A 24,074-nucleotide genomic window follows, 5' to 3' on the forward strand; every position below is an offset into this window, starting at 1 on the left:
AGTTGTGGTGGTGGAGGCTTGCCTCCTGGGTTCTAGCCTTTTCTGCGATACAGCAGCCTGTGGTGCCCTCCCTCCAATGACGAGGCTGAGTCTGGCTGCAGCAAGCTCTTTATTGCAGGTGTCAGTTTGTACAGTCAGAATGGCGGTGGTGACAACAGCATCAGCACACTGGGATGGGGGAGAGGGTACAGCTGGCCTGTGGGGAGGGGAACATACGCCATCTGTACAGCAGGTTACAAGCAGGATGGATGACTGTGCTGGGGGGCACCTTTCTCTTCCCAGGCCTTGGGGAGCTGCCACCTCCCATTCCTGTGCCCGCATTCTGCCTTGGCCAGCCCAATTGTGGCAGGGTGCCCCAAGCTCTGCCCTCCCCACATTGCACTTCATTAAATAGAATTTTTACAGAATAATAAAAAAGCAACAAGAAAATAAACCCTTTGAATACAATGAAGCATTTGCCTGTTGGGGGGGGAGGAATGCCCCCCCATCCACCCTAGGGCCCTTCTTTGAGCAGGACTAGGCAGTTCATGCCTTATATCCAAGCTGAGGGTGAGAGCCCCTCATTACAGTGCAACCCCACACTGCTGTCAAAGAGGGACAAATCCATCCCCTTCCCAGGGGAGAGGCCTGACCCTGCACTCTGTCCTGGGGGCTCCTGGGAGTTGCACTCTGCTCAGAGTGTGTGTGGGGGGGGGGAGGAGGGGAAAGGAAGGACAACTCTCTGCAGCCCCAGTAGAGGGGGTATCTCTCTGGCACTTCCCTTCCCCCTCAGAACATGCCCCCTCCACCCCATTCCACCAGGTACTGGACAGTGCCATCGAGGGTGACCCTGCGGGCCAGGATGCGGACAGCCTCCCCACGGGCCAGGCGCCCCATGGCTCCAAAGTAGCTGCTGCTGGTGGGGGCAGCGCCTGGGCACAGAGTGTTGGAGGAGGGGGAGGCGAGGGGCTCTGGCTGGTGCTTGGTGCTGGGGGCTGGGTAGTTTGCATGGGGCAGCGGAGTGTGGGCAGGGGGATGCTCAGGGCTCTCGCTCTCTGGGGCAGGTGCTTCGCGGGGGTCCGGGCTGGCAGTGGTGCTCCTGTTATAAAACAAGGTGGATCAGAGAAGCCTGCACCGTGAAGTGCTTCTCCCCAGTCCCAGCCCAGGGCCTGCTCCAGAAAGTACCTGCAAAGTCCTAACCTGGGTGGAGCTTCCCCCATCCAGTGAGGCCATCCTGGCCCGAACCAGTTTTAGACCCCCTTTACAACCCAGTCTGCGCCGTAGAGGACTCAGTCCTCATTCTAGAATCTCCCATTCCTTGCTCTAGAATAGATACCATCCCTTGGGAGCCTGCCTTAGAAACTGGCCTCTGAGCCGCCTCTAGGAGATAGGGACTGCTCTCCCGAAAGCACATCCCACTGCAAACAGGCTCCGGAGAGGGTAATGCCCTGGGAGCTGCCCCTGCCTCCCCTCACCTCAGGGTCCGGGCAGTGTTGGCGGATGGGTGGAAGGAGGCAAACATCCTGATGGGAGCACTGTGGGCAAGAAAGAGCGAGAAATGGGGTGAATGCAGGGTTGGGCAAGGTGGCACCCCCACCCTGCTGGTCCCTCCTCACCTCTCCAGGCAGCGGGCGTCAGTGCGGCGGAAGTTGTAGGTGCTGGAGGTGCCGCTGTAGCCACAGTATGTCTGGCTAGCACTGACTGGGGTCTCCACCACCTCCTGCAGGGAAAGATAATCAGTGGGGTGCCCTGGGAAGGTCCCCAAAGCCCAGGGAAGGGGCAGCTCCTAGAGCAATGCGGGAGGCTTTGCTGTACCTGGGTGAGGGCTCTGTCCAGCTGCCACTTCTCCCTGCTGCTCCTCAGCTCCATGGTGTCTGTGGGTTCCGGGGGGACCTTGCGCCTCCGTGGCCTCCGGTGCCCTGCCCCACTGCTGCCCTGCCCTGAAAGGAAGCTGTAAGAGACCCTCCTTATCTGCACAGCACGCAGGGGGCCGCGCCTGCTCCACTGGGAGCCCAAGGGGGCTGGGTCAGTGACCCCTGATGGGAACGGGGAGGCAGGGTAGAGAGACTTGCCCAGGCCCTGTGACCCCTCCTGACAACACTCTATCTGCTACTACGGACCTAACCTGGGCCCCACAGAACTTCCCCAGGGGAAAATGTGGGGCGGGAGCTCCCAATGCCCTCTCCCTCAGTCCCCCATCACATCACCTCAGTGGTATCCCTGCACTCACACCCACCATGCCCTTCTCACCCTAACCCCATGCTGGAGCCCTGGGGTGGTGGCTGAACGTGTAGGGCAGGAGGAGTTGGGGCAGCTGAGGCTGCTTACCTGCTGTCAGTACGTGAGGGCTGCCCCTGGGGCTGCTGAGCCGTGGAGCCACCGTGGCCCCCAGGGCACTGAGGTGCAGGAGGTGGCACTCGCATGTGGAGCCCAAAGAGACCCTTCCGCTTCTTGATCTCCTTCCCTGAAATAAACCTGGAGAAGAAGAAGAGAGACCAGACTCAGATCTGCAGGGCAAACAGCTCCCATTCGAACTTCCAGCCCCCAGGCAAGAGCATCAGGAGCAGCAATGCAGAGGTGTGCAAGAGCCTTCATGACTGAGCGGGTGTGCTGTGAGAGCACGTGAAGGCTGGTGCAGTTTCAGGTGTGTGCGACGGCATGGCAGAGTGTGCATCGGCTAGTATGGTTCCAGGTAGGTGGAAGAGTGCAGGGGCTGGTGCAAGTGGGAGGGGTGTGAGGACATGGTGGAACATGTGAGGGTCAGTGTGGGTGCGAGCAGTGATGAGCTGCCAAAATCTTAACCGGTTCCCTACTCACCCCATGAGGGGGTTGTGGCCCACGCCCACCCCCACCCTCCAGGCCCCTGCCCCATCCACCCTCCTCCCCTGACTGCCCCCAGAACTGGGCAGGAGGGTCTCGTGGATCACCGTAGTGGGTGCTCACCCCGCCCCTAAGAGCCAGGGGGACGTGCCGGGGGGCAAGGTGGGGAGTCCCGGCAGTGCTTACCTGGGGCAGCTCCCGGGAAGCGTCCAGCAGGTCTCTCTGGCTTCTAGGGGCAGGGGAGCGTAACTAGGTGGGGAGCAGGGAGAGCAGCCGCTCCCACAACTGATCACATCAAAAGTGGTGCCTTAGGTGCCAACTCCATGGGTGCTCCGGGCTGGAGCACCCACGGGGAAAATTTGGTGGGTGCAGAGCACCCACTGGCAGCACCGCGCCCGGCCCCAGCTCACCTCCGCTCCGCCTCCTCCCCTGAACGTGCTGCCCCGCTCTGCTTCTCCGCCCCCTCCCCCAGCTTCCCGCGAATCAGCTGTTCGTGCGGGAAGCCTGGGAGGGCTGAGAAGCAGGCGGCGGCTTTGCGCTCAGGCCCAGGGAGGCGGAGGTGAGCTGGGGCGGGGAGCAGTTCCCCTGCGTGCCCCCCCTCCGGGTTACCTGCTGCGGTGCGGGCAGCCCTCCTCGCGCCACCCAGCCCCAGCTCATCTCCGCTCCGCCTCCCTGGGCCTGAGTGCGAAACCGCTCCCTTTTTCTCAGCCCTCCCAGGCTTCCTGCGCGAACAGCTGATTCGCGGGAAGCCAGGCGGTGGGGGAGGGGGGAGAAGCAGGGCGGGGCAGCCCATTCAGGGGAGGAGGCGGCGGAGGCGGTGCGGAAGTGAGCTGGGGCCAGGCGCGGGGCGGGGAGCTGCTGGTGGGTGCTCTGCACCCATCAAATTTTCCCTGTGGGTGCTCCAGCCCCGGAGCACCCATGGAGTCAGCGCCTAAGATGCCACTTTTGGCCGGTTGTTAAATTTAGAAGCCCTTTTAGAACCAGTTGTCCCTTGCAGGACAACCAGTTGTAAAAGGGCTTCTAAATTTAACAACCGGTTCTAGCGAACTGGTGCGAACCGGCTCCAGCTCACCACTGGGTGTGAGTGGGCGGCGCAATTCAGTGAGAGTGCGAGGGAGTAGCAGCACATGCGAGAGCTGGCATGGTTCCAGGTGAGTGGGAGGGAGTGGCAGAGCATGTAAGGGCCAGCATGGTGCAGCATGCAAGGGGGCAGTGTGATTCTGCGTGGGTGCAGAGGCATGGCAGAGAATGTGAGGGCCAGCACGGTGGAGCGTGCGAGGAGGCGTGCGATTCAGTGAGGGTGCAAGGGAGTGGCAGCACATGCAAGGGCTGCTGTGGGTCCAGGTGGATGCCAGGACATGGCAGTGCGATTCAGCGTGGGTGTGAGGACGTGGCAGCAAGTGTGAGGGCCAGTGTAGTTCCAGGTGAGCAGGAGGGAGTGGCGGAGTATGGCAGGCGTGTGGAAGGAGGGGCCACACAGGCAGAGCAGAGTGTTACAAAAGTTCCTCCCACCTGTCTTTGTGGCTGCTCAGGGCACTCAGCAATTGGCTGTACCGGTCCCTCTTGGGTGTATCCGAGAGCTGCAAGGACCAATGAGAATGGATGAGGATTAGTGAGGGCCATGACCAGAGAACCCTATATTGCCTCTGGACTTCTCCATCTGCCCCCACAGCATATCTGCCCAGCCAGCTCCCAGCCAGCCCTTAGAGTCCCTCCCACTCCATTCCACTCTCTCCCTGGGTACCTCTCACCCAGGACCCCAACCTCCCTTTCTCTCACTTCACTCCCACTCCTTGCTCACCTCTCTCCCCCAGCCCTGTCCCCTTCCCCCTGCTCCCCCTTCCTGCAGCCCCATTCCCCACTACTTCCCCCTGCTCCTCCTAGCCCTGTTTCCTCTCCCAGCACGCCTCACAGTCCACTCTCCCTGCAGCCCCTTCCCACACCCAGCCCACCTCTCCCAGCAGCAGGTTGTCCCAGTTCTCGCTGGCAAACGGCAGAATCTCCCGCTCAAAGTCAAAGTATTTCTTTTTGCAGCAGATGCTAAGGTGATAGAGAATGAGATGGGCCACGTCCACCCTATAGGGAGAGGGGAGAGGGTCAGTGCTGGCATGGTGGGGACATGTACTGGAGGTGTGGAAGGGCTACCAGACTCACCATCTCAGGGGAAGTCTCCGTACGCTCTCAGGACCCCCAGTGCAGACACAGCACTCGAAGACATAAAATCTGGAAGAGACCCAAGGTGTGTGAGGGAGGAATTAATCCTGGATCTCAGGGACCTCTCCCCCCATGTGCCCTCACCTTTCTGCATAGGGGAATGAGAGGATCTCGGCTCCCCACCCCACCCTCTTGTCCGCTCACCTATGTCCACAGGGTAGTGGCGTGGATTTTACTTTCCTCCCCAGTCACTGCATGTCCCGTAACCTGTCTCCACAAGGGGCAGGGTGGATTTCAGCCCTCCACCTTGAGTCCCTCCATGCCCCCTCACCTGTCTCCATAAAGCAGTGGCTTGCTGAGACACTGGGTACATGCCTCATGGAACCACTGGGCGCAGCTGCAGCACTGCAACATCTTCAGGTTCCACCTAGGGGGGAGAGGGAGGCTGAGTGAGCACATGAGTGAGAGGGGCAGCCTGCCAGGGGCCCAGTACCCTCCCAACTGGAGAGAGAAAGGAGTTCACCTGGGACATTTGCTGACCCACTCCAGGCACCACCCAGCTCTAGAAATGCCCTCCTCTCCACCCCATGAGCAGCTCCAGAAACCTACCTTCTAGTCCAGAAACCCCATCCCATCCAGCCTAGAAAAATCTCTCTCCCTTGGTGGAAGCTGCTGTAGAAACCTGCCCCCTCCAGCACACAACTCACTACAGCAACCTCATCCCAGTCTACAGCCACTCAATCTGGAACTTGTACTGGAAAAATCTCATGCTGGAAGCTGTTTGGGAAATTTGTTTTACAAGGACCATCCTGCTCTAGAAACACCCATCCTGGCTCTAGAAAAGAGCCTGCCCCAACAAAAGCTACTTTAGGGACCTCTGAAAACCTGACCTGACTTTATAAACACTGCGTTACTCCCATGCCAGAACAATCCAATTCCAGAAAGCACTCCAGACCCTTTTCTAGAAACTGTATCTAACTTCAGAACTCAATCTAGAAACCCACCAGTTCAGAGCTCACTTCAGAACCATCCTCCCAAACAAGAACTGGTCATAGAAAAAAGTTCCTCCCATATTTAGCTATTATAGAACCCCCACCCCACCATGGACTTTGCTATGGAGACCTCCTTCAACCACAAGACCACTTTCAGAAACCACGCTCCCTGTTCTGAGCTTGCTCTAGAAATCTCTGGCTTCAACACCTGCTCTTGAAATTGACCTCCCTTTGTGAAGCCTGCTTTAGAAATCTCTTCCAACTCCAGAACCTCCTTCCAGTCCAAAACTAGTTCTAGAAATCCAAATCGTTTTGCTGGAGCTAGATAGGGCTCTTGCTAATTTATCTCTAAAATTAGAAACTCCTTTGGGGCAGAAATGGTAGGGTAGATGTTACCTACTCTATCAGGATCCAAATCGAGGGGCCTAGTTGCAACCTAGATCTGAAATCCTGCTGCTCAAGACACCCACTTTGGCCGGAGCAGGAACATTCCTGATTCCTGCTCTTTGCCACAAAGAAGCAGATGCAAGGGCAAGTGCTGACCTCAGGAATCTGCAGGCCTAGAAGGGGAACTTACTCTCCAGGGCCTCCACAGTAGCAGTAACACTGCTGCCGATTGGTCAGGTGTGCAGGATCCCACTCCAGAGTCTTGAGCTGATAGGGCAGCACCAGCTTCATGCTCAACATGGCCTTTGCATAGGGGCCTTTCTTGAGCGCACCACCTCTCTGCCAACAAGAGAACAGAGAGAGGGCGTGAGACAGGCTGGACACAAATCAAACAGATCCATCCACAGGAGGACAGAAATGGGGGGCTTGAATCAGAGGGATGCACCTGCTGGGGGGAAGGGGACTCATGAGGGGACGGGAGTCAGAGAGACTAACCTGTTGGGGGGGGAGCGGGAGCTGGGGGGGGGGAACACTTGCTGTGTGGGGAATAATGGGAATCAGGACACCCCACCCCCTTTTTATCAAAGGCATCACTGAGGACATGAGGGGATGATGTCTGGCCTCCCACAGCTGCCAGCCCTGTGCTCACCTTGGTGGCCACAGCGAAGACACACTGCCGGCACATCCATGCACCAAGAACCCCAGCCCCATCGCTGCTCGCATCCAGCACTCTGGGCAGATGGCACTCCTGGTGGTAGGCTGCAAGGGGAGAGAGCTGGTGAGAGAGGAGAAAGGGGGTCCCAAGATGGCCAGAGGATGGCAGAGGAGAGGAGCACCACTTACTGTGCCCACATTTCTCACACCGAACCAACTGGTTCTCTGGGCTCACGGACTCCGAGTAACACACGCAGCAGATCTGCTCCTCACCGGGCACAGCGGCTGTGGGAGAGAATGGAACCGGCTCAATTAATGCCTTGCTGGGGGCAACCCAAGTCTGGGATAGCAGGGGGCTGCAGGTCAGGACTGAGGGGCACCAACAGAGCTGTGCATATGGAGAGAGCATAGGGCTGGGATAGCAGGGTCTGTTGGGCTGTGAGTGAGGGGCGCTGGCAAAACTGTGGGTGGGAAGCCCAGGCCTAGGACAGAAGGAGGCTGTGAATCAGGATTGAGGAGCTGTGTGTGGAGGGAGCCCAGGGCTGGGGTAGTAAGGGGAGGGGCAGTGGGTTGGGAATAAGGGGCATCAGCAGACCTGAGAAGGCTGTGGGTCAAGACTATGGGGCACTGGCAGAGCTGTGCGGGGTGGGAGCCATGGGACTGTGAGCTTGGAGTGAGTGGTGTGGCGGCGGAGCTGGGGCTGCGGGCTGAGAGCGAGACTACATCAGGACTCCAGTGCTCACCAGGGTTAATGTCCTTCCAGAGCACCAGGAACTGGGAATTGTCCTCAAATTGCACCAGGCAAACCTGCCGTGAAGCATCCACCTGCCAGAGGAGAGAGGGGTGAGTGAGTGCAAGGACAGTCAGTGGAGGGGCCCTGCTGTGTGTGTGAGGGCTTCACTCACCTTCTTGATGGTACCCAGATAGAGCAGGCCATCGGTCCAGCGGGCCAGCACATCTTGCCCCTCCCAGAAGCGGGGCCGGCTGGGAGCCACAGCAGGGGCCGGGGCAGCCGGACGTTTCCAGGGGCCGGAGGTCAGGCGGGAGCTCGTGCGTGTCACCCGGGAAGTCTGAGCAGGTAGCTCGCTCGCCATCACATTGTGACCAATCTGCCATGTGAGGGGAGAGGGTCAGTCACCTGCCAGAGCTCAGGCCAGAACCCAGGATTCTTCATTCCCAGCAACTGCATTCACTCCTGTGGGGTTCCTTTACATAGCAAGGGGGCATATTCTGTGTGAGAGGAGGGTCACAGATCTGGGGAGCTAGCCTTGGACTTGGGGTACCATTTATTAGGGGGTCTCCCAGATTGAGGAGTGTCTCAGAACCAGGGGTCATTTCTTGGAGGGAGATCAGAACTAGGGAGGGATTCTCTAGGGGTATCTCAGACCTAAGGGACCTGATCTGGGGTGTCCCAAATTCAGGGGGCCCTCTCTGTGGTGTCTCAGATCTGGTGGACCCAACACTATGGTGTCTGGGATCCTGGGCTGTCCTCTCTGGGAGGGTCTGGGATCTGGGGATGTGTCAGATTTAGGGGACCTGCTCTGGGATCTAACAGTTTCTCAGCTCTGAGGAGCCCGGTCTTAGGGGTCTGAAATTCAGGGGGTCCACACTGAAGTGTCTGGGATCCAGGAATATCTTGGAGGTGGGGGGCCACTTTCAGGGGGTCTGGGATCCATGGGTGTCTTGGATTTGGGGTATCCACTCTGGGGGATCTAGAATCTGAGAGTGTCCCAGATTCAGGAGACCCTCTCTGGCGATGTCCGGGAGCTGGGGGTGTCTTCAATTTGGGGGGCCTCTTTGGGGAGTCTGGGGGTGTCCCAGGTTCAGGGATCACTGTCTTGGGGGTCTGGGATCTGAGGGTGTCTTGGATTTGGGAGGAGTCTCTCAGGAGGATCTGAAATTTGGGGTGTTCCAGATTTGGGGGGCCTCTCTGGGGGGATTCTGTGACCTTGGGGTGTCTTGGATTCAGGAGACCCTCTCTGAGAGGTCAAAAATCTTGGATGGGGGGGTCTCAGTGGGGGGCTTAGATTTGGGGAGACTCAGATATGGGGGCATCTGGGGGCCCTCTCAGGGATGGTTCTGGGGCAGTCTCTGATTCAGGGGGACCTGGGATCTGGGGGTGTCCTGGATTCAGGGCCCCTCTCTGGAGTGTCTCAGATTAGGGGGCCTTCTCTGAGGTGAGTCTGCAATCTGGAGGTGTCTCAGATTCAGGAGGGCCCTCTGGGGTGGGTCTGGGATCTGGTCCCGCTCAGACTGAGGGCATCTCAGTTGTGGGAGCTCTCAGATGTGGCACGAAGGAAGTCTCATTTGGGGGTGTCTCCTTTTGGGAGGATGGAGGGGCTCTCTGTAGCTGGGCAGCCCATCTCTCTGCCCTGCATGGGGGAGGGGTGCTCCCTCTCCCTCAGCCTCTCCTGCCCTTACCAGGTCTCCGAGTCTCCTGTGGGGGTGGGGGCCGGCTCTCTCCCCTCCCCAGTCTGGGGAGGGGGGGCGTCTCAGGGCTGAGGAGGCTGCCCGGGCCCTCAGGGGCTAAAGAGCAGGCCCCTCTGCGGCTCCATCCTAGAGCTGAGCCCAGTGACGCAGCAGCAGCAGCCGCCAGAGCGGGGAGGAACGAGGGGGGATGCGGAGAGACGCCGGGGGAGAGGACCCCCCTAACGCCCCCCTCCTGGCGCTGCCTGCAGAGCAGGCCCTCGGCACCCCCCTCAGGACCCCCCTTCCCCGGATCTGCACTGACAGTGGAGCACAGCACCAGACAGCTATGGTGGGGGAATCCTCCACCTCTTACGATCCCATTCCTTGCGCCAGCCAGGTGGGATCACGTCCAGCTCCACCTAGAGGGGCCAGGCCCTGGAACCCTTTCCCAGCGCCCTGAGCCAGCCAGCCCCCACCCTGGGCCAGAGCGGAAATGACGCCCCCTCGAGGGGAAAGGCCCAATGTCCCCTGCAACCAGAGCTGGGGTCACTCCTGTCTCCTTCCGGCCCCACTGCCCCCTCCAATGATCCCATTCTGCCCCCCTCCATAACTTTGTGCACCCTCTTCCCTGCCCTGTCATCCCCTAAAGCCACCCTCTGCCCCGCTCTGCTGTTAGGCAGCTGGGGGGCAGTTCTTTCCCTTCTCCAGGCCCCTTCCCTCCTGGATCCACCCTCTCCTCTGTCACTCCTGCCCCACAGCCCCTGCCCCACCCTCTACTTCTTCCCTTCTGCCCCCTCCACATTACTCTCCAATGCCCCTTGCTCCTCCCTCTCCCTACCCTGTCAGCCCTACTCCTGCCCCTCCCCTCCCTTCAACTGCCTCTTTCAGCCCTACTCCTGCCCCTCCTCTTCTCCTCTCACCCTTGTCATCCCTACTCCTGCCCCTCCCCCACTGCCTGTCACCCCCTACTCCTGCTCCTACCTCTCTCCCCCTACTCCTGCCCCTCCCCTTCTCCCACCCTGTCATCCCTACTCCTACCCCTCCCCCATTGCCCCTCTCATCCCTACTCCTGCCCCTCCCCTCAACTACTCCTTTCACCTCTACTCCTGCCCCTCCCGCACTGCCCATCACACCTACTCCTGCCCCTCCCCTTCTCCCCCCACCCTGTCATCACTAGTCCTGCCCCTCCCCCGTTGCACATCACCCCTACTCCTGCCCCGACTGCCATCCCTCCCCCACTGCCCGTCACCCCTACTCCTGTCCCTCCCCTCAACTACCCTGTCATCCAGACTCCTGCCCCGCCCCCACTGCCCCTGTCACCCAGACTCCTGCCACGCCCCTTCTCCCGCCTCGGCCCAAGGCCCGAAATCCTGCTCCTCCCTCTCTTCTAGCCCCGCCTCCAGGCTGCCGTTGGCCGTTTGGCGCGTGCCTTGTACTAGCCTCCGTCCTTGCAGAAGCGCGGCCACAGCGACAGCTCCGCTGGGTCACGTGCGGGGTGTTGGTAAGAGGAGGCCGCCGATTGGTCGGGGCTCGGGAGGAGCCGGCCAATCGAGGAGGTGAAAGCGGTGGATTGGTTGGATTTCGAAGAGGACGGGGCCGTAGGGAAGCGGCCAGCCAATTAGCTGAGAGCGAGACAGCCAACGGGCGGTGGCTCAGTGGGGGCGGTTTGAATTCGAACGACGCAGGGCGTCGGAAGAGGTTGAGAAGAGTTAAACTAGCGCAGCCAAGGCGATCGCTGGTGAGGGGCGCGCGGGACCGGACTGTCCCCCTCCCCGGTGGGGTGGCGGCGCCGCGCGCGAGCTGGACTCCCCGGGCGGAGGGAGAGAGGTCAGGTCGGGTTGTTTCTAAAGCACCGCGGGTTGAGCAGTGGAGGGGCAGAGCCTTGCGATGCAGATGGGTGGGGTGGGGCTGGGCCGGGGAAGTTCCTGTTTCCCCTCCCCCCACCTCTGGCATTCACTTGCCTATCTCCCCTTCTCCCCACAGGTTCACTTCAGAGCCCAGAACGCCAGCTGCTCCGCCCAGGCCAGCGAGAGTGCTGCAGTGGTCAGTGTGACTTGGGGGGAATGACCAGGGCACAGGTGCTGAATCTGCTCCCATTGGCTTGGGACTCCCTGTGTGGAAGGAGTTTGCTTGGTCTCCACTTATGGGCACCAACCAGGTCCTGCCCCTCCAGAGGGTCTCACCATGGCAGGGGCTGGTGTGCGATGGGGTGTGCATGGGGGGAGCTTACCGTGCTCTGGGCACACACACAGGCATTGGGGTGTCTGTATAACACATGACTGATCAAGCCCCCTTGCTCCTTCCCAGAGGTCCCAATATGGAGCAGAAGGGGAATGCTGATGGACGGCAGGTGCTGCTTGCAGGGAAGGCCCTTTCCCAGCTGCCGCTGCCTGTGCCTGGCTTGAGGGCCAAGCGAGGGCACAGTGATGAGAATCAGCCTCCAACCGAACAGGTGAGATGCAGCAGGCAGATGGGAAAGGTGGTTTCTTGACCCACTTCATTTTCCTGTTCTCCAGGGCTCTGCTCCCAAAAACTGTCTCCTCTTCTCCCCTCCCACTAGAAACGTGCCCGAAGGCTCCCTGTACCAACCAGGAGGGTGGCAGCCTCCATCGCCACCACTTGTTCCAAGGCTTCGGCAGCAACTGCAATACCCAGGACTCAAAGAGCAGGTGAGCTCTGGGGAAGGGTGTGTGCTAGGGAATGTGGGGTATGTTTGCCTGCAGGATGCAGGGACCTTTGTGTTCATGAGACCAGGGAGCTGGCACAAGCGGTCAGATGTTCCACTGCTAATGATGATGCTTCATGTCCACCACAGGCCACCGGGCTTCCCTCCGACCAGGACTGACCATCCCAGCAGCCTCAGTTGCAGGTATTTGTGGGACTGAGGCTTTCACTCTGAGGGGGAGGATCCTTGTGACTTTGTGCCACTTGCCAAACCCAGCACTGTCATCCAGAGTTCTGTGGGACCCAGTGCTGGGAAGACTGTTGGTGGGTGGTACTTACTAGAGAGCTGAGCAGCCTTTGCTGGCTGGAAGTCCCAGGCCTCCTCTCCCTTTGGGCCCTCTCCATGGGGAGCTGTGAGCCTTGCGCTCAGCTCAACTGCGTTTCTCTGTCAAATACAATACTCCTGAATGCCACAGTTGATTGGCCCCAAGATTTGGGGGAATGTTTGAGGCAACAGTGGCCAGAACCCTAGTGACTTTGGATGAAACCAGAAAACTGAAAGCTGGGGGGATGGGGGATGTAGGGCCCATGGAGTCCCTGCCATTGTTTTGACACAGCCACATCCTCTGGCACCTCTGGAATTGCCTACAGATCAAACTGCTGGTTGTTGGTGTGACCCGTGGTGCCCAGGACAGCCCTTGTTGGAAATGCCAAGGTCAGGGCAGGCTGCAAAAGGGAGAGCAGATACTCCCAAAACTGGTGTGTAACACTGAAGTTAAACTCCCCAACCAGTCACAAACTGTGCTTTTGATCCCCTCCCCCTCCACACTGGTAATGAAGAAGCAAAAAAAGAAATCACTCAGTCCCCTTTATTGCATTCCAGTTCTCTGGCTCCCAATTAGCACCTAGGTCTAGTACAGTGAGAAGTTATATATGCTCACATACACAAAATGTTTTTCTGACCCCAAAGGGTCAGCCATGTCACCAGGTCATTATGGGTTTGGATCTTAACCAAAACACCACACTGTCAGCCAATCCTTTAGTGCCTAAAATTAAAGGTTTATTAAAACAAAAAAAGAACAAGAAGAGAGATGGTAAAGCAGTCACATGTACAAAGACTTTAAAGTCCATATATCAGGTTCCTAGCAGTAATGAAAAAAGGAGTACTTGTGGCACCTTAGAGACTAACAAATTTATTTGAGCATAAGCTTTCATGAGCTACAGCTCACTTCATCGGATGCATTCAGTGGAAAGTACAGTGGGGAGATATATATACATAGAGAACATGAAACTATGGGTGTTACCATACACACTGTAACCAGAGCGATCACTTAAGGTAAACTACTACCAGCAGGAGAGCGGGGGGGAGAACCTTTTGTAGTGATGATCAAGGTGGGCCATTTCCAGCAGTTGACAAGAACATCTGAGGAACAGTGGAGGGGGGGAATAAACATGGGGAAATAGTTTTATTTTGTGTAATGACCCATCCACTCCCAGTCTCTATTCAAGCCTAAGTTAATTGTATCCAGTTTGCAAAAGTAATTCCAACTCATCAGTCTCTTGTTGGAGTCTGTTTTTGAAGTTTTTTTGTTGAAGAATTGCCACTTCTAGGTCTGTAATCGAGTGACCAGAGATTGAAGTGTTCTCTGACTGGTTTTTGAATGTTATAATTCTTGACATCTGATTTGTGTCCATTTATTCTTTTACGTAGAGACTGTCCAGTTGGACCAATGTGCATGGCAGAGGGGCATTGCTGGCCCATGACGACATATATCACACTGGTAGAGGCGCAGGTGCACGAGCCTCTGATAGTGTGGCTGACGTGATTAGGCCCTATGATGGTATCCCCTGAATAGATATGTGGACACAGTTGGCAACGGGCTTTGTTGCAAGGATAGGTTCCTGGGTTAGTGGTTCTGTTGTGTGGTGTGTGGTTGCTGGTGAGTATTTGCTTCAGGTTGGTGGGCTGTCTGTAAGCAAGGACTGTCCTGTCTCCCAAGATCTGTGAGAGTGAGGGGTCGTCCTTCAGGATAGGTTGTAGATCCTTGATGATGCGCTGGAGAGGTTTTAGTTGGGGGCTGAAGGTGATGGCTAGTGGCGTTCTGTTATTTTCTTTGTTGGGCCTGTCCTGTAGTAGGTGACTTCTGGGTACTCGTCTGGCTCTCAATCTGTTTCTTCACTTCACCAGGTGGGTATTGTAGTTGTAAGAATGCTTGATAGAGATCTTGTAGGTGTTTTGCCTCTGTCTGAGGGGTTGGAGCAAATGCGGTTGTATCGTAGAGAGCATTCTTACAACTACAATACACAAAGAAAAACTATTCCCCTCCCCCGACGTTCTTGTCAAACCCTCCCCCGGCCGCTCTCCTGCTGGTAATAGCCCACCTTAAGTGATCGCTCTCGTTACAGTGTGTATGGTAACACCCATTGTTTCATGTTCTCTATGTATATATATCTCCCCGCTGTACTTTCCACTGAATGCATCCGATGAAGTGAGCTGTAGCTCACGAAAGCTTATGCGCAAATAAATTTGTTAGTCTCTAAGTACTCCTTTTTCTTTTTGCGAATACAGACTAACATGGCTGTTACCATTACTGCTAGGTTTCAGAGTGAGTTTGCTGGCTTGAAAGTCCTTCTGGAATACATCCTCAGCTTGGACGGGTCATTCAGTCCTTTGTTCAGAGCTTCAGTTTGTGGCAAAGTTCCTCCAGAAGTAAAAAGCAGGATTGAAGACAAAATGGAGAAGATGTAGCTGCCTTTTATAGTATTTTTCCATGCGGCCTGTGCTACCATTGTTTCAAACACAAGCTGCCCAACACATGGCTTGGAAGCCTTTTCTGTCCATGGGCATGCCTATGTATGCCTTGGTGAGTTGGAAGGAATATCCTCTGCCTTCTCTCAATGGGTCAGTTGTATAGCAGATGGTCCTTAATGGGCTATCAGGCCGATTCCAAACTGTCTGGGGGTGTCACCCAGAAGCATAGCCCAAGTTTAAAATACAGACATACATATCTATAACTCATAATACAAAAGGTGATACGAACATATGATTTGCCCGAGATGATGATGATGATGATATTTTTTGCAGATATCTTACATGGCATATCTGGCATAACTCATTGCAATTTTATACTATTGGTATTCATAATATCCTAAAGTGTCCCCCAGATTCCATACAGTGTCACAGTGAGCACCCATGAAACCCTTCCAGCATACTGATACCCCAGCTCACCTCTGTTCCTCCTTCCAATAACTTACACCCTGAGCATCTCCCAGATGGACAGAAGACAAATAATAGAGGTGTTTGACAATGAAGTGGGCATTTTCTGTGATATTTTTGATTCCTCTGTATGCCTTGGTTTCCCATTGTACTTTGCACTGATATTCGGTGGGTATAAAAGGATTAGAAAGATGCTCTTGGGGGAAAAGAAGGAGATGTGAGGTATTGCCACGTGATTGTCTGGGGTGGAATGAATGGGTCCTTAAAGGACTGGTTTAAACCCAATCCATATCAATGGTGGATGCGCCAAGACAATGGGAGCCCCAAGAACTGAACAATTGATACTTATCCACAGGAATCTCCAGCAGGTGGAACATGTGATCTCAGGATGGGTCGATGTCTTGGAGATAAGAATTGGCTGTTGGAAGAAACGGTGCAGCTCTCACCTGGGACAAGGGACAGGGACAGCCACGTTGGCTTTAATGATAGCATGGCTCTAGGGTGCCCTGGCCTGGCGGTAGCCAGGTTGAACTCTCTTAGTATAAAGGCTAATGGAAGGATTTACAGATTATGTGGGGCGGTTGACTAATACATTACCTCATTTTGGTAAGGCTGCCTGGTGTCACTGCAAATACTCACTGAAAGCATTGCACCCTGAAGGGGTATAGTACAAGTCTCCCATGGGAGTCTGGCTTGGCTGGTTTCGCTATAGTGAGCCACAAAAGCCCAGACCTGGTCTATGCTAGCAAATTAGGTTGGTATAACTACATTGCTCAAAGGTGTGAAAAATCCACACCACAGAGTGATGCAGTAAAACTGACCTAACCCCCCGGTGTAGACAGTGCTCAGTCGATGGGAGAATTCTCCTGTTGACATAGCTACCGCCTCTCAGCGTGGTGGTGTACCTACAGCATTGGGAGAACCTCTCCTGTCACAGAAGCACTACGGGGTGCAGCTGCAGCATTTTAAGTGTAGACAAGTCCACTGTTTTAGATTCTTGGAGGCCATGGCCTGTCCCTGTAGAAGAGTGTGTGGGTCCTTGGGGTCTAGCACACTAAAGGGGTTACTCCAAAGGGACTGGTTACAGGCTGGAGTATAGACCAGACCTGTGGCTGTCTGACAGGTGGTGGCAGAGAGTCAGATACTGAATGGTTTCAGTGACTAAATTGTCAATTTGCCAAGTGCCATGTTCTGTCCTTGGGGCTCCCATTGTTTTGGTGCATCCTCCATTGATGTGGGTCAGTTCCAGCCGGTCCTTTAACACCCATCTGTTCCACACTAGCCAGTTACACGACACAACGCCTCCCATCTTCTGCTCTGCCCCAAGAGCAGCTCTTGAATTATTTTGCACCTGCTGGCTAGCAATGTAAAGTACAGAGGTAAACTGAGGCACATAAAAATATTACATTTTGTCATGGGGTGCACACAGCTCCTGGCATGGGGGGAGAGGGGATTGGGGACACCCACAGAGTTACTGCAATGGAGGAGGAATGGGCAAACAGCCCCTGCCATGGGGATGAGAATGGGTGGGACCCCAAAATGGGGGAGACACAACCCCTTGTGATATAGTGGAAAGGGAGCACACACAAGCCTGTGAGTTGCATGGAGTTCCGAAAAGGAGGATGAGAGGTAGTACACAGGGAGCTTAGGAGGGTGAACAGAAAGTTGCAAGGACCCCTGGGGCGTACCGGACCTCAGCCTACAAGAGCTATGAAATGTGGACCCCCTAGTTTACAAAAATGTTCAGAGTGTCCTGTTTCCTTGCACAGTGCGCTTACAAACAGCAAACATTTTCCTTGCTCAGAGTTTCCAAGTCTGCCCCTTCTGTCAGCTCTCTGTTTCCTCTCATAGCTACTCACAACTGCGTGATCCCATGATTTGCTGTGAAGGAGTGGGAATTATTCATAATATTTTGGATGAATATTGTGTTTGCTTCAGTTTCCCCTATGTGGTGTGTAGTTAACTAGGTCGGGGGGTGGGGGAGGAGGAAAGATTGTTTACCCTTTGCAGCAACCCAGAGATACAGGCGGGATCGATGCCCAGCTGGTTGGGGCCCCATGCCCGTGTCGATTCTCAGAAGACAATGGCCACTCCAATTATTGGCACCTAGCAATAAACAACCATGGATGGCCCACCCTCCTTAGGAAGCCAGCTGGGTATGACCAGCTCGGGGACAAAGGACTAGGGAGCAGGCAGGTGGGGTTATGTGTGGGCCCCTGGAGGCAGGAAAGAAGTTTCTGGTCAGGGATTAAAGAGGAGTTAGAGGGCTCTGGACCGACCCAGATCCACCTGACAAACTTTCCGTTGTCTGTGTTATCTAAGGATGTGCTATTCTGTGTTCCAGACATCTAATAAACCTTTCTGCTTTTACACTGCTGGCTGAGAGTCACCTAAGATCAAGGGAGCTGGGGGTGCAAGTCTTCCCCAGGTTCCAACTCAGGTGGAGTCACTATAGGGTGCTCACAGTGTGAAGGAGGGGTGCTGAAGGCTCTGAGGTTTGGGTCCAGGAGGCAAGGAAGCCAAGAGGCCTACACTAGTGAGTGAGAGACCCTAAGGGGGCTGACACACTGAAGGAATTCTTCCAGGAACTGTTCAAGAGCAAGGACCTGTAGCTCCATGACACGTGCTCTCCCCTTTCCCTCTGCAGACATCGTCAGGAGGCCGGTGCCTGTGGCAGCAGTTCCAAAGATGGGTAAGGCGGCAGCAGGAGTGGCTTGATGTCAAGAAGGGGTGAAGCCAGGGATGGGGAGAGGGATAGCCCTGCTGGCTCCAGCCTCACCTGCCTCCCCCTTTCTCCCCACAGCAGCCCCTGCCCTAGCTGCAGGGAACGAAGGGAAGAAGCGGGCAGCCTGGGACCTGAAGGGCCAGTTGAGTGATATGCGGACCAAGGTGAGCAGCTACAAGGACAAGGTGCAGAGACTGGATGGGGAGAACCAGCAACTCAAGAGGCAGCTGCAGGAGCAGGTAGTTCAGAACCAGGAACTGAGCAGCCAGGTCAGGTGAGAAGCCAGAGGACTGAGGGGGAGGGATCCTAATCATTCTGGTTGGGGGGGAATGACTCCTGCCCTATCTCACCATGTCCCTACTTCTGCAGCACACTGAGCTCTGCGCTGCACACTTGCCAGGAGCAGGCACAGCAGAGGCTCCACAAGGTGATGGAGCTGTCAGACCTGAAGCAGCAACTGGAGGAGCAGGTCACCAGCCACAACAGGACCATCAGGCAGCTGGAGGGGACCAAGCGGGACCTGTCATCCCTGCTGGAGACCAGAGAGGTGGGTCTGATCCTGGGAAAGGGGGAGATGTGATGTTAACCTCCCCCACTGGAGCCAGAGCCAGGCCAATCCAGGTTGTGTGGCTGGGGCCGGGAGAAAAGCTCAGCTCTTGGTGCCTGTGCTAGGATCTCCTATAACATGCTGTACCCTCAACCTAGCTGTGCCCTGTCAGATTCCTGTCCAGTAGACAGGTTATGCACCCATTGGGTCATCTGCATGCTCTGCTCAGAGGGACCAGGCCTTATGCAGCAGCCGGTGCAGCTTCCATGCATGGGCTCAATCTGCACCTCCTAGACACAAGCTTTGTTTCCTGTAGCAACAACTCAACCTTATGAAGGCTTTACATAGACCTGCTGGGACAACACTGCTTTGCTCCAGTCTCCTGGAAATTCCCTTATTGCCAGTGTCACAACCCCACCTTGCTTTCAGGACTTACTCTTGTGTCTGGCTGTTCTGCTTTAGTTATTGCCTTGCTGAGAGTGCTGCATCTCCATAAAGTGACTGCTGTCCTTGCAGGGTGTTTCAAAGGAACCTTTCCCCAGTGTTCAGGCACCCAACTCCCTTTTAAAATCCCGGCCCTAATGTTGGGCCTCTTTGATTCACTTGCACTGCAAACAAGCACTGCTTTCTTCACCGTTGCATGCATTTCCCACAACAGCTTTTCTTGACCAGGTTATCAGCTACACTCCATGTCTAGCAAGTCTGTCAGTTAGCAGCTGGGAGTCACATGCGCTGGCTTGACCCATGGCGTGTGACTTGGTCTGTTGTCTCTCCTGATGGGGGCCTGGGGCGTGTGTGTTGTGGTATCCCGAGAACTCGAAGCAAGTCTCTAGCAGTAACCCCGAACTCCTGGTCCTGCTCCAGGTGAAGCTAAAGCTGGCGGAGGATGGCCTGGCCCAGAGGGAGTATGAGAACAAGGAGCTGAGAGGCCAAGTGGCAGCCCAGCTGCAGGTCATGACCCAGCAGGAGGAGCGGCTGCACCATCTGGAGATGGAGAGGAGGAGGCTGCATAACCTGGTGCAGGAGCTCAAGGTGACAGGAAGCTCTCATTCTGCCCCACCTCAGGGAGGTGGAGGGAATTAGGGCAGGACACCATGCAGGAGGGCGGGGGTGGGGGCTGGAAGAAGATAAGATTGCGAGGGACAGCTGGTGGGAGCTGGGGACAACCTTCCCCACACTGGACTGACATGTCTCCTATCCCCAGGGTAACATCCGTGTGTTCTGCCGTGTGCGCCCCCTGCTGGCCTGGGAGGAGAGGCAGACAGGACTGGAACACCTGCACTTCCCCCTGCAGGACAACAAGGCCCTGGTGCTCTCCAAAGTGGAGGAGGTGAATCCAGGGGCTGGGGCACAGCTAGCCCTGTCTTTGTGATGGGCCATGGCTAGCCCTCTGGCTGTGCATTGGCTGATATTCAGGGCAGTCACTGTTTGGGCATGGCATTAGTGTGGTTAAGTTGGGGAATGCTGGTGCAATCTACAACTTGCACACTACATGGGCACTAGCTTTGGGCAATTCCCCCTGCAGGGATCCTAAGTCATCCACCTCAGCCCCAAGCCAAGGAGGGGCTGACTTTGCTTCTGATGTGCTGCTGCTTAAATGTAGGGCCCCTGTGCTTGGGGCCTTGAAAACCTTGCTGGCACCTCACAGCCCAGCTGGGCCTGCTGCCTTGAGAGCAGCCTTTTCACACGTCTAGGAGCTAGCATTTTTCTGAGCAACAGGCCATAGGTCTTTGTGCATGAACATCTGAAGGAGGGTGAATTATAGTGTAGATGGTGCACAGACATTTATGCATGAGACTCCCAGTGACAGAGAGTTCCTGCTGCAATGCCCTTGGGGCAGTGCTTCCCATGGCTAGTTCTTTCCCTGTTAACTACTTGCATCTTATCTGTAGCCTGAATTTGTCTGGCTTCAGCTCCCGGCCACTGGTTTCTCCTACTGCCTCTGTCTGCTAGCTTAGAGCCTTCTGCTCTCAAATATATCCATATATGTATGTGGAGACCATGATCAAGTCTCCTCTGAGCCTTCCCTTCAATAAACTGAATAGAGGGAGCTCCTTCAGTCTCTTACTGAGGCAGGTTTTCCAGCCTTCAAATCATGTAGCTTTTCTCTGAACCTTTCCCAGTTTGTCATTATTCTTTTTGAAGTGTGGCTGCCAAATCTGTACAGCGTGTCCAGTAACAGCCACAGATGCTGCATGGAGAGGCGATAAACCTCGTTCCCCCCAACCCCTGCCCCAATTTTCTGGCAGCGTGTTAGAAAACTGGGGCCACCTCTGAAGGGTTCGTTAATCTCAAAATCAGCTGAGCAACCAAGTAGTTCCATTATCACCCTGCACCCACCAGTGCTGAATCTCACCTGCTATTGAACCGCCCCTTCACCCTGCCTGGCTTGGACCCTCTGCAGGTCCTCACGACCACCTCTTCCCTTAAAGAACCCTCTGCAATCACTGCCCCTCATTACCACTCTGGGGACTTCCCATCAGAGGCGGCTGTCTATTCCCCCAGTCCAGGCCTGGGGTCCTGGGAATGAGTCCTATAGTCTGACCCACATGTCTGTCTCTCCCTCCACACAGTCCCACTTTGGGCGTGACCGCAAGGGTGATGTGAAATATGATTTCATCTTTGACCGGGTGTTCTCCCCTGCTTGCTCCCAGGAGGAGGTGTTTGAAGAGATTGCGCTGTTGGTGCAGGTACAGAGTGGGGCACAGGACTTGGGGGATTGGGAGTCTGGGGGTTACCCCCATAATGACCACTTCCTTCTCCCTCCCTGCAGTCCGCTCTGGATGGGTACAATGTATGCATCTTTGCCTATGGGCAGACAGGCAGCGGTAAGACCTATACCATGGAGGGGCCGGACGACATGAGCCCTGAGACTATGGGCATGATTCCTCGGGCTGTGCGGCAGGTCTTCCAGGGGGCACAGGAACTGGAGCCCAAGGGCTGGCAGGTGAGTGAGCATCCCACTCTGCCCTTCGTGACTGCCCCCAACCCTGTGGCTCTGGCAGCATACCTGGTCCCCCCACAATCTCATGGTTATGATGTTGTTTCTATCTCCGACACACACCCCAGTACCGTTTCACGGCAAACTTCCTGGAGATCTACAATGAGTCGCTGCGGGACCTGCTGGTGGGGCGGCCAGAGCGGGGCGCCGAACTGGAGATCAAGCGGGTCAGCCAGAGCAGTGAGGAGCTGCATGTTCCGAACCTCCGCTATGTGCCTGTGGACTCCGAGGATGAGGTGAGCTGAGACGTGGGTGTGCTGGAGCCAGCGGGTTTAGGAGTTGTATTGACCCCACCAACACACCCTGCATCCCCCAGGTGCTGAAGCTACTGCAAACAGCCAAGGCCAACCGCTCCGTGGCAAAGACGGCTCTGAATGACCGCTCCTCCCGCAGCCACAGCCTTTTCCAGCTGCGCATTGAGGGCTGGAACCGGAGCCGGGACCTTCACAGTGTCTGTGAGTGTGGCAGGTGGTGGCTGGGGCTGCCAGAGAATAACTGGAAGGCAGGGCTGGGGGAGCATTGGTTGCTAGGACCACCTGTGGTGTGGTTGCCCTGCCATATGTGGGAGAGCTGGGTGAGGTGCCCTCTCCCAGGCCTGTCTCATATCCGTTCCCTCTCCCTTCCCTGAAGCGGTGCTAAGCCTGGTGGACCTGGCAGGCAGCGAGCGGCTGGACAAGTCCTTCTCGAAGGGGGAGCGGTTGAGGGAGACCCAAGCCATCAACACTAGCCTCTCTACGCTGGGACTGGTCATCATGGCACTTTCCAACAAGGTAACAGCTAGGACACCCCATGCCCCATTATCACCAGTCTCTTCCCCTCTTTCCCCAGGGCCAGTGGTCATAGTGCTGTAAGCAATGTAACATACCACCTGCATGCACCTCACTGCCCCCTCCCTCTCCCCCAGCCCTTCCCTGCCTAGTATAGGGGAGACACAGTGAGGCTGGGGGCTGTCTGAGGTACATGGTATGGAATCTCCCTGCCCAGGGGTACCAACATGCCCCCTCCTCATAGACAGTGGGGAGCTGACTCCTGTCTTCCCACTCTGCAGGAGCCCCACATACCCTATAGGAACAGCAAGCTCACCTACCTGCTGCAGAACTCGCTGGGGGGCAACTCTAAGATGTGAGTAACAATGGGGGGGCAGTGGGAATAGTAGGAGTGTGGGGGAGGGATGAGGCAGAGATGTATGGAGAAGGATTTAGCATCAAGGTGGAGGGCAGGGCTATGGGGGACGTTGTATGGACAGGGTGTGGAGGGAGTCTAAGAGGAAGGGAGTGTGCAGGGACACTAGGTGCTGGGGGTAGTGCCAGAAGAGGGCTTCTGCGGCTCCTCTAACCTCTGCTCCTCCCCTTTCCAATGCCCCCAGGCTGATGTTTGTGAACATCTCTCCGCTGGAGGAGAACTTGTCAGAGTCCCTGAACTCCCTGCGCTTTGCCAGCAAAGTAAGTGACTGACTGGTGTGCGGCTGAGGCAGATGAAAGGGGGTTACCATGCCGCAGCTTCCCACTCAACTCCATCTCTCTCCCTTCCAGGTGAACGAGTGTGTCATTGGAACAGCCCAGGCCAACAGGAAGTGAGGGGTGTCACCATCCCGGCTTGGCTGCACGGTGCAGCTGGAGCCCTGTGGGAGCAACGTTTTCTGCACCCCACCGAGGCTGTGGGGTGGCGTGTGTGGCTTATCTTGCGTCTTGTTTTTAATACTGGTATGGACTCAGCATGAGTGCTGGAAATTAAAATGTCTTTTACAGCTGCTGGCTGCATGCACTTGTGGGGAAACCCAGCTGTCCAAGCTGCAAGATGGGTGCCGTGGGCTATCAGCTGGGCCTTGGCTGTATTGTTATCAGCCAGAACCAGGTCACTCTGGACATGGCCCTCCCTGTGTGAGGTCCTCTTTGCTGTTCATCCAGCTGCTCAATCTCCCCATTCCACTGCCAGCTTCTCCTGCCCCCGGCAGTTATGCCCCCCAGCTCCACTCAAGGGCAGGGCCGCTGCATGTCTGTGAGGGGAGGTCACAGCTGTTCGTCTTCAGGAGTGTAGGCTCGGTCCTGCTTTCCCCTGTGAGTTTCGGCAAGCACGACTGGGCTCTGCTGAGTATGCACCAGTGGCCGTTCCTGCTTCCGTACACAGCCATTAGTGGCTGCCATATTTTTGTACAGTTTACACGCGACTGGCGGTGGAGAGCCCGAAATAGCTAGCACAGGATAGGGCAATAGGCCCTGTTGATGATTGGAACAAAACTGCGCAGGTGCGAAAGGTACCCACCATAGGCTGCTGAGCGGGAGTGCCATCTTCTCTGGGAGAGTCTGAGCAGCACATGTGTAAACACAGCTGTCAGATGCCATCTTGTCCACTTGGCTTTATTCAAGCCATGCGTGTGCTCTAAGCAGGCTTGGGCGGTGCTAGGAAAGGTTTGAGCCGTGTAGAGCTCCATGTTGTATGGCAGCTCATCCGGTCCAGTCCAGCCCCTCTCCCTAAATGGAACAATCGTCTCTACCTGACCCCCTGAGCAGTGCTGCCAACTCCAC

The 24,074-nt window shown here is 56.0% G+C and overlaps 2 protein-coding genes across 5 annotated transcripts; one reads left to right on the top strand and one right to left on the bottom strand.

Moving 5' to 3' along the window:
- Nucleotides 1–96: 96 nt before the first annotated feature.
- Nucleotides 97–9,715, bottom strand: PHF1 (PHD finger protein 1). Its single transcript, XM_077833366.1, has 15 exons — nucleotides 9,408–9,715; nucleotides 7,892–8,095; nucleotides 7,730–7,811; nucleotides 7,176–7,271; nucleotides 6,982–7,091; nucleotides 6,523–6,671; nucleotides 5,285–5,380; nucleotides 4,954–5,022; nucleotides 4,752–4,875; nucleotides 4,312–4,379; nucleotides 2,308–2,454; nucleotides 1,795–1,930; nucleotides 1,596–1,699; nucleotides 1,455–1,514; nucleotides 97–1,078 (listed from the first exon to the last, which is right to left on the bottom strand). Exons 2-15 carry the CDS (start codon nucleotides 8,078–8,080, stop codon nucleotides 769–771), a joined length of 1,740 nt encoding a protein of 579 aa, XP_077689492.1. The 5' UTR covers nucleotides 8,081–8,095; nucleotides 9,408–9,715; the 3' UTR covers nucleotides 97–768.
- Nucleotides 9,716–11,038: 1,323 nt separating this feature from the next.
- On the top strand, nucleotides 11,039–23,296 carry KIFC1 (kinesin family member C1). Of its 4 annotated transcripts, none has more exons than XM_077833158.1 (18): nucleotides 11,039–11,133; nucleotides 11,379–11,438; nucleotides 11,703–11,847; nucleotides 11,956–12,064; nucleotides 12,211–12,264; nucleotides 17,924–17,968; nucleotides 18,080–18,275; nucleotides 18,371–18,548; nucleotides 19,413–19,580; nucleotides 19,753–19,878; nucleotides 21,122–21,238; nucleotides 21,322–21,495; nucleotides 21,618–21,785; nucleotides 21,866–22,004; nucleotides 22,180–22,319; nucleotides 22,598–22,671; nucleotides 22,916–22,991; nucleotides 23,082–23,296. In XM_077833158.1, the coding sequence occupies exons 3-18, from the start codon at nucleotides 11,713–11,715 to the stop codon at nucleotides 23,124–23,126; spliced, it is 1,944 nt and encodes a 647-aa protein (XP_077689284.1). In that variant the 5' UTR covers nucleotides 11,039–11,133; nucleotides 11,379–11,438; nucleotides 11,703–11,712; the 3' UTR covers nucleotides 23,127–23,296. The 4 variants fall into 4 exon arrangements, with proteins under 4 accessions (XP_077689284.1, XP_077689288.1, XP_077689286.1 ...); XM_077833160.1 differs by having other exon boundaries at nucleotides 11,069–11,222; nucleotides 11,379–11,473; XM_077833159.1 differs by having other exon boundaries at nucleotides 11,069–11,222.
- The last annotated feature ends 778 nt before the right edge of the window (nucleotides 23,297–24,074 follow it).

Source organism: Eretmochelys imbricata, chromosome 14 (assembly GCF_965152235.1).
Source record: "Eretmochelys imbricata isolate rEreImb1 chromosome 14, rEreImb1.hap1, whole genome shotgun sequence".
Lineage (NCBI taxonomy): Eukaryota > Metazoa > Chordata > Testudines > Cheloniidae > Eretmochelys > Eretmochelys imbricata.

Coding starts and splice junctions, on each gene's coding strand:
- KIFC1 (XM_077833158.1), top strand. CDS start 11,713: ATGGAGCAGAAGGGGAATGCTGATGGACGGCAGGTGCTGCTTGCAGGG. Junction 22,005..22,179: donor CCGGGACCTTCACAGTGTCT/GTGAGTGTGGCA, acceptor CCTTCCCTGAAG/CGGTGCTAAGCCTGGTGGAC. Junction 22,672..22,915: donor CTGGGGGGCAACTCTAAGAT/GTGAGTAACAAT, acceptor CAATGCCCCCAG/GCTGATGTTTGTGAACATCT.
- PHF1 (XM_077833366.1), bottom strand. CDS start 8,080: ATGGCGAGCGAGCTACCTGCTCAGACTTCCCGGGTGACACGCACGAGC. Junction 5,023..5,284: donor CCACTGCTTTATGGAGACAG/GTGAGGGGGCAT, acceptor GGTCTCTTCCAG/ATTTTATGTCTTCGAGTGCT. Junction 4,876..4,953: donor CGGAGACTTCCCCTGAGATG/GTGAGTCTGGTA, acceptor CTCTCCCTATAG/GGTGGACGTGGCCCATCTCA.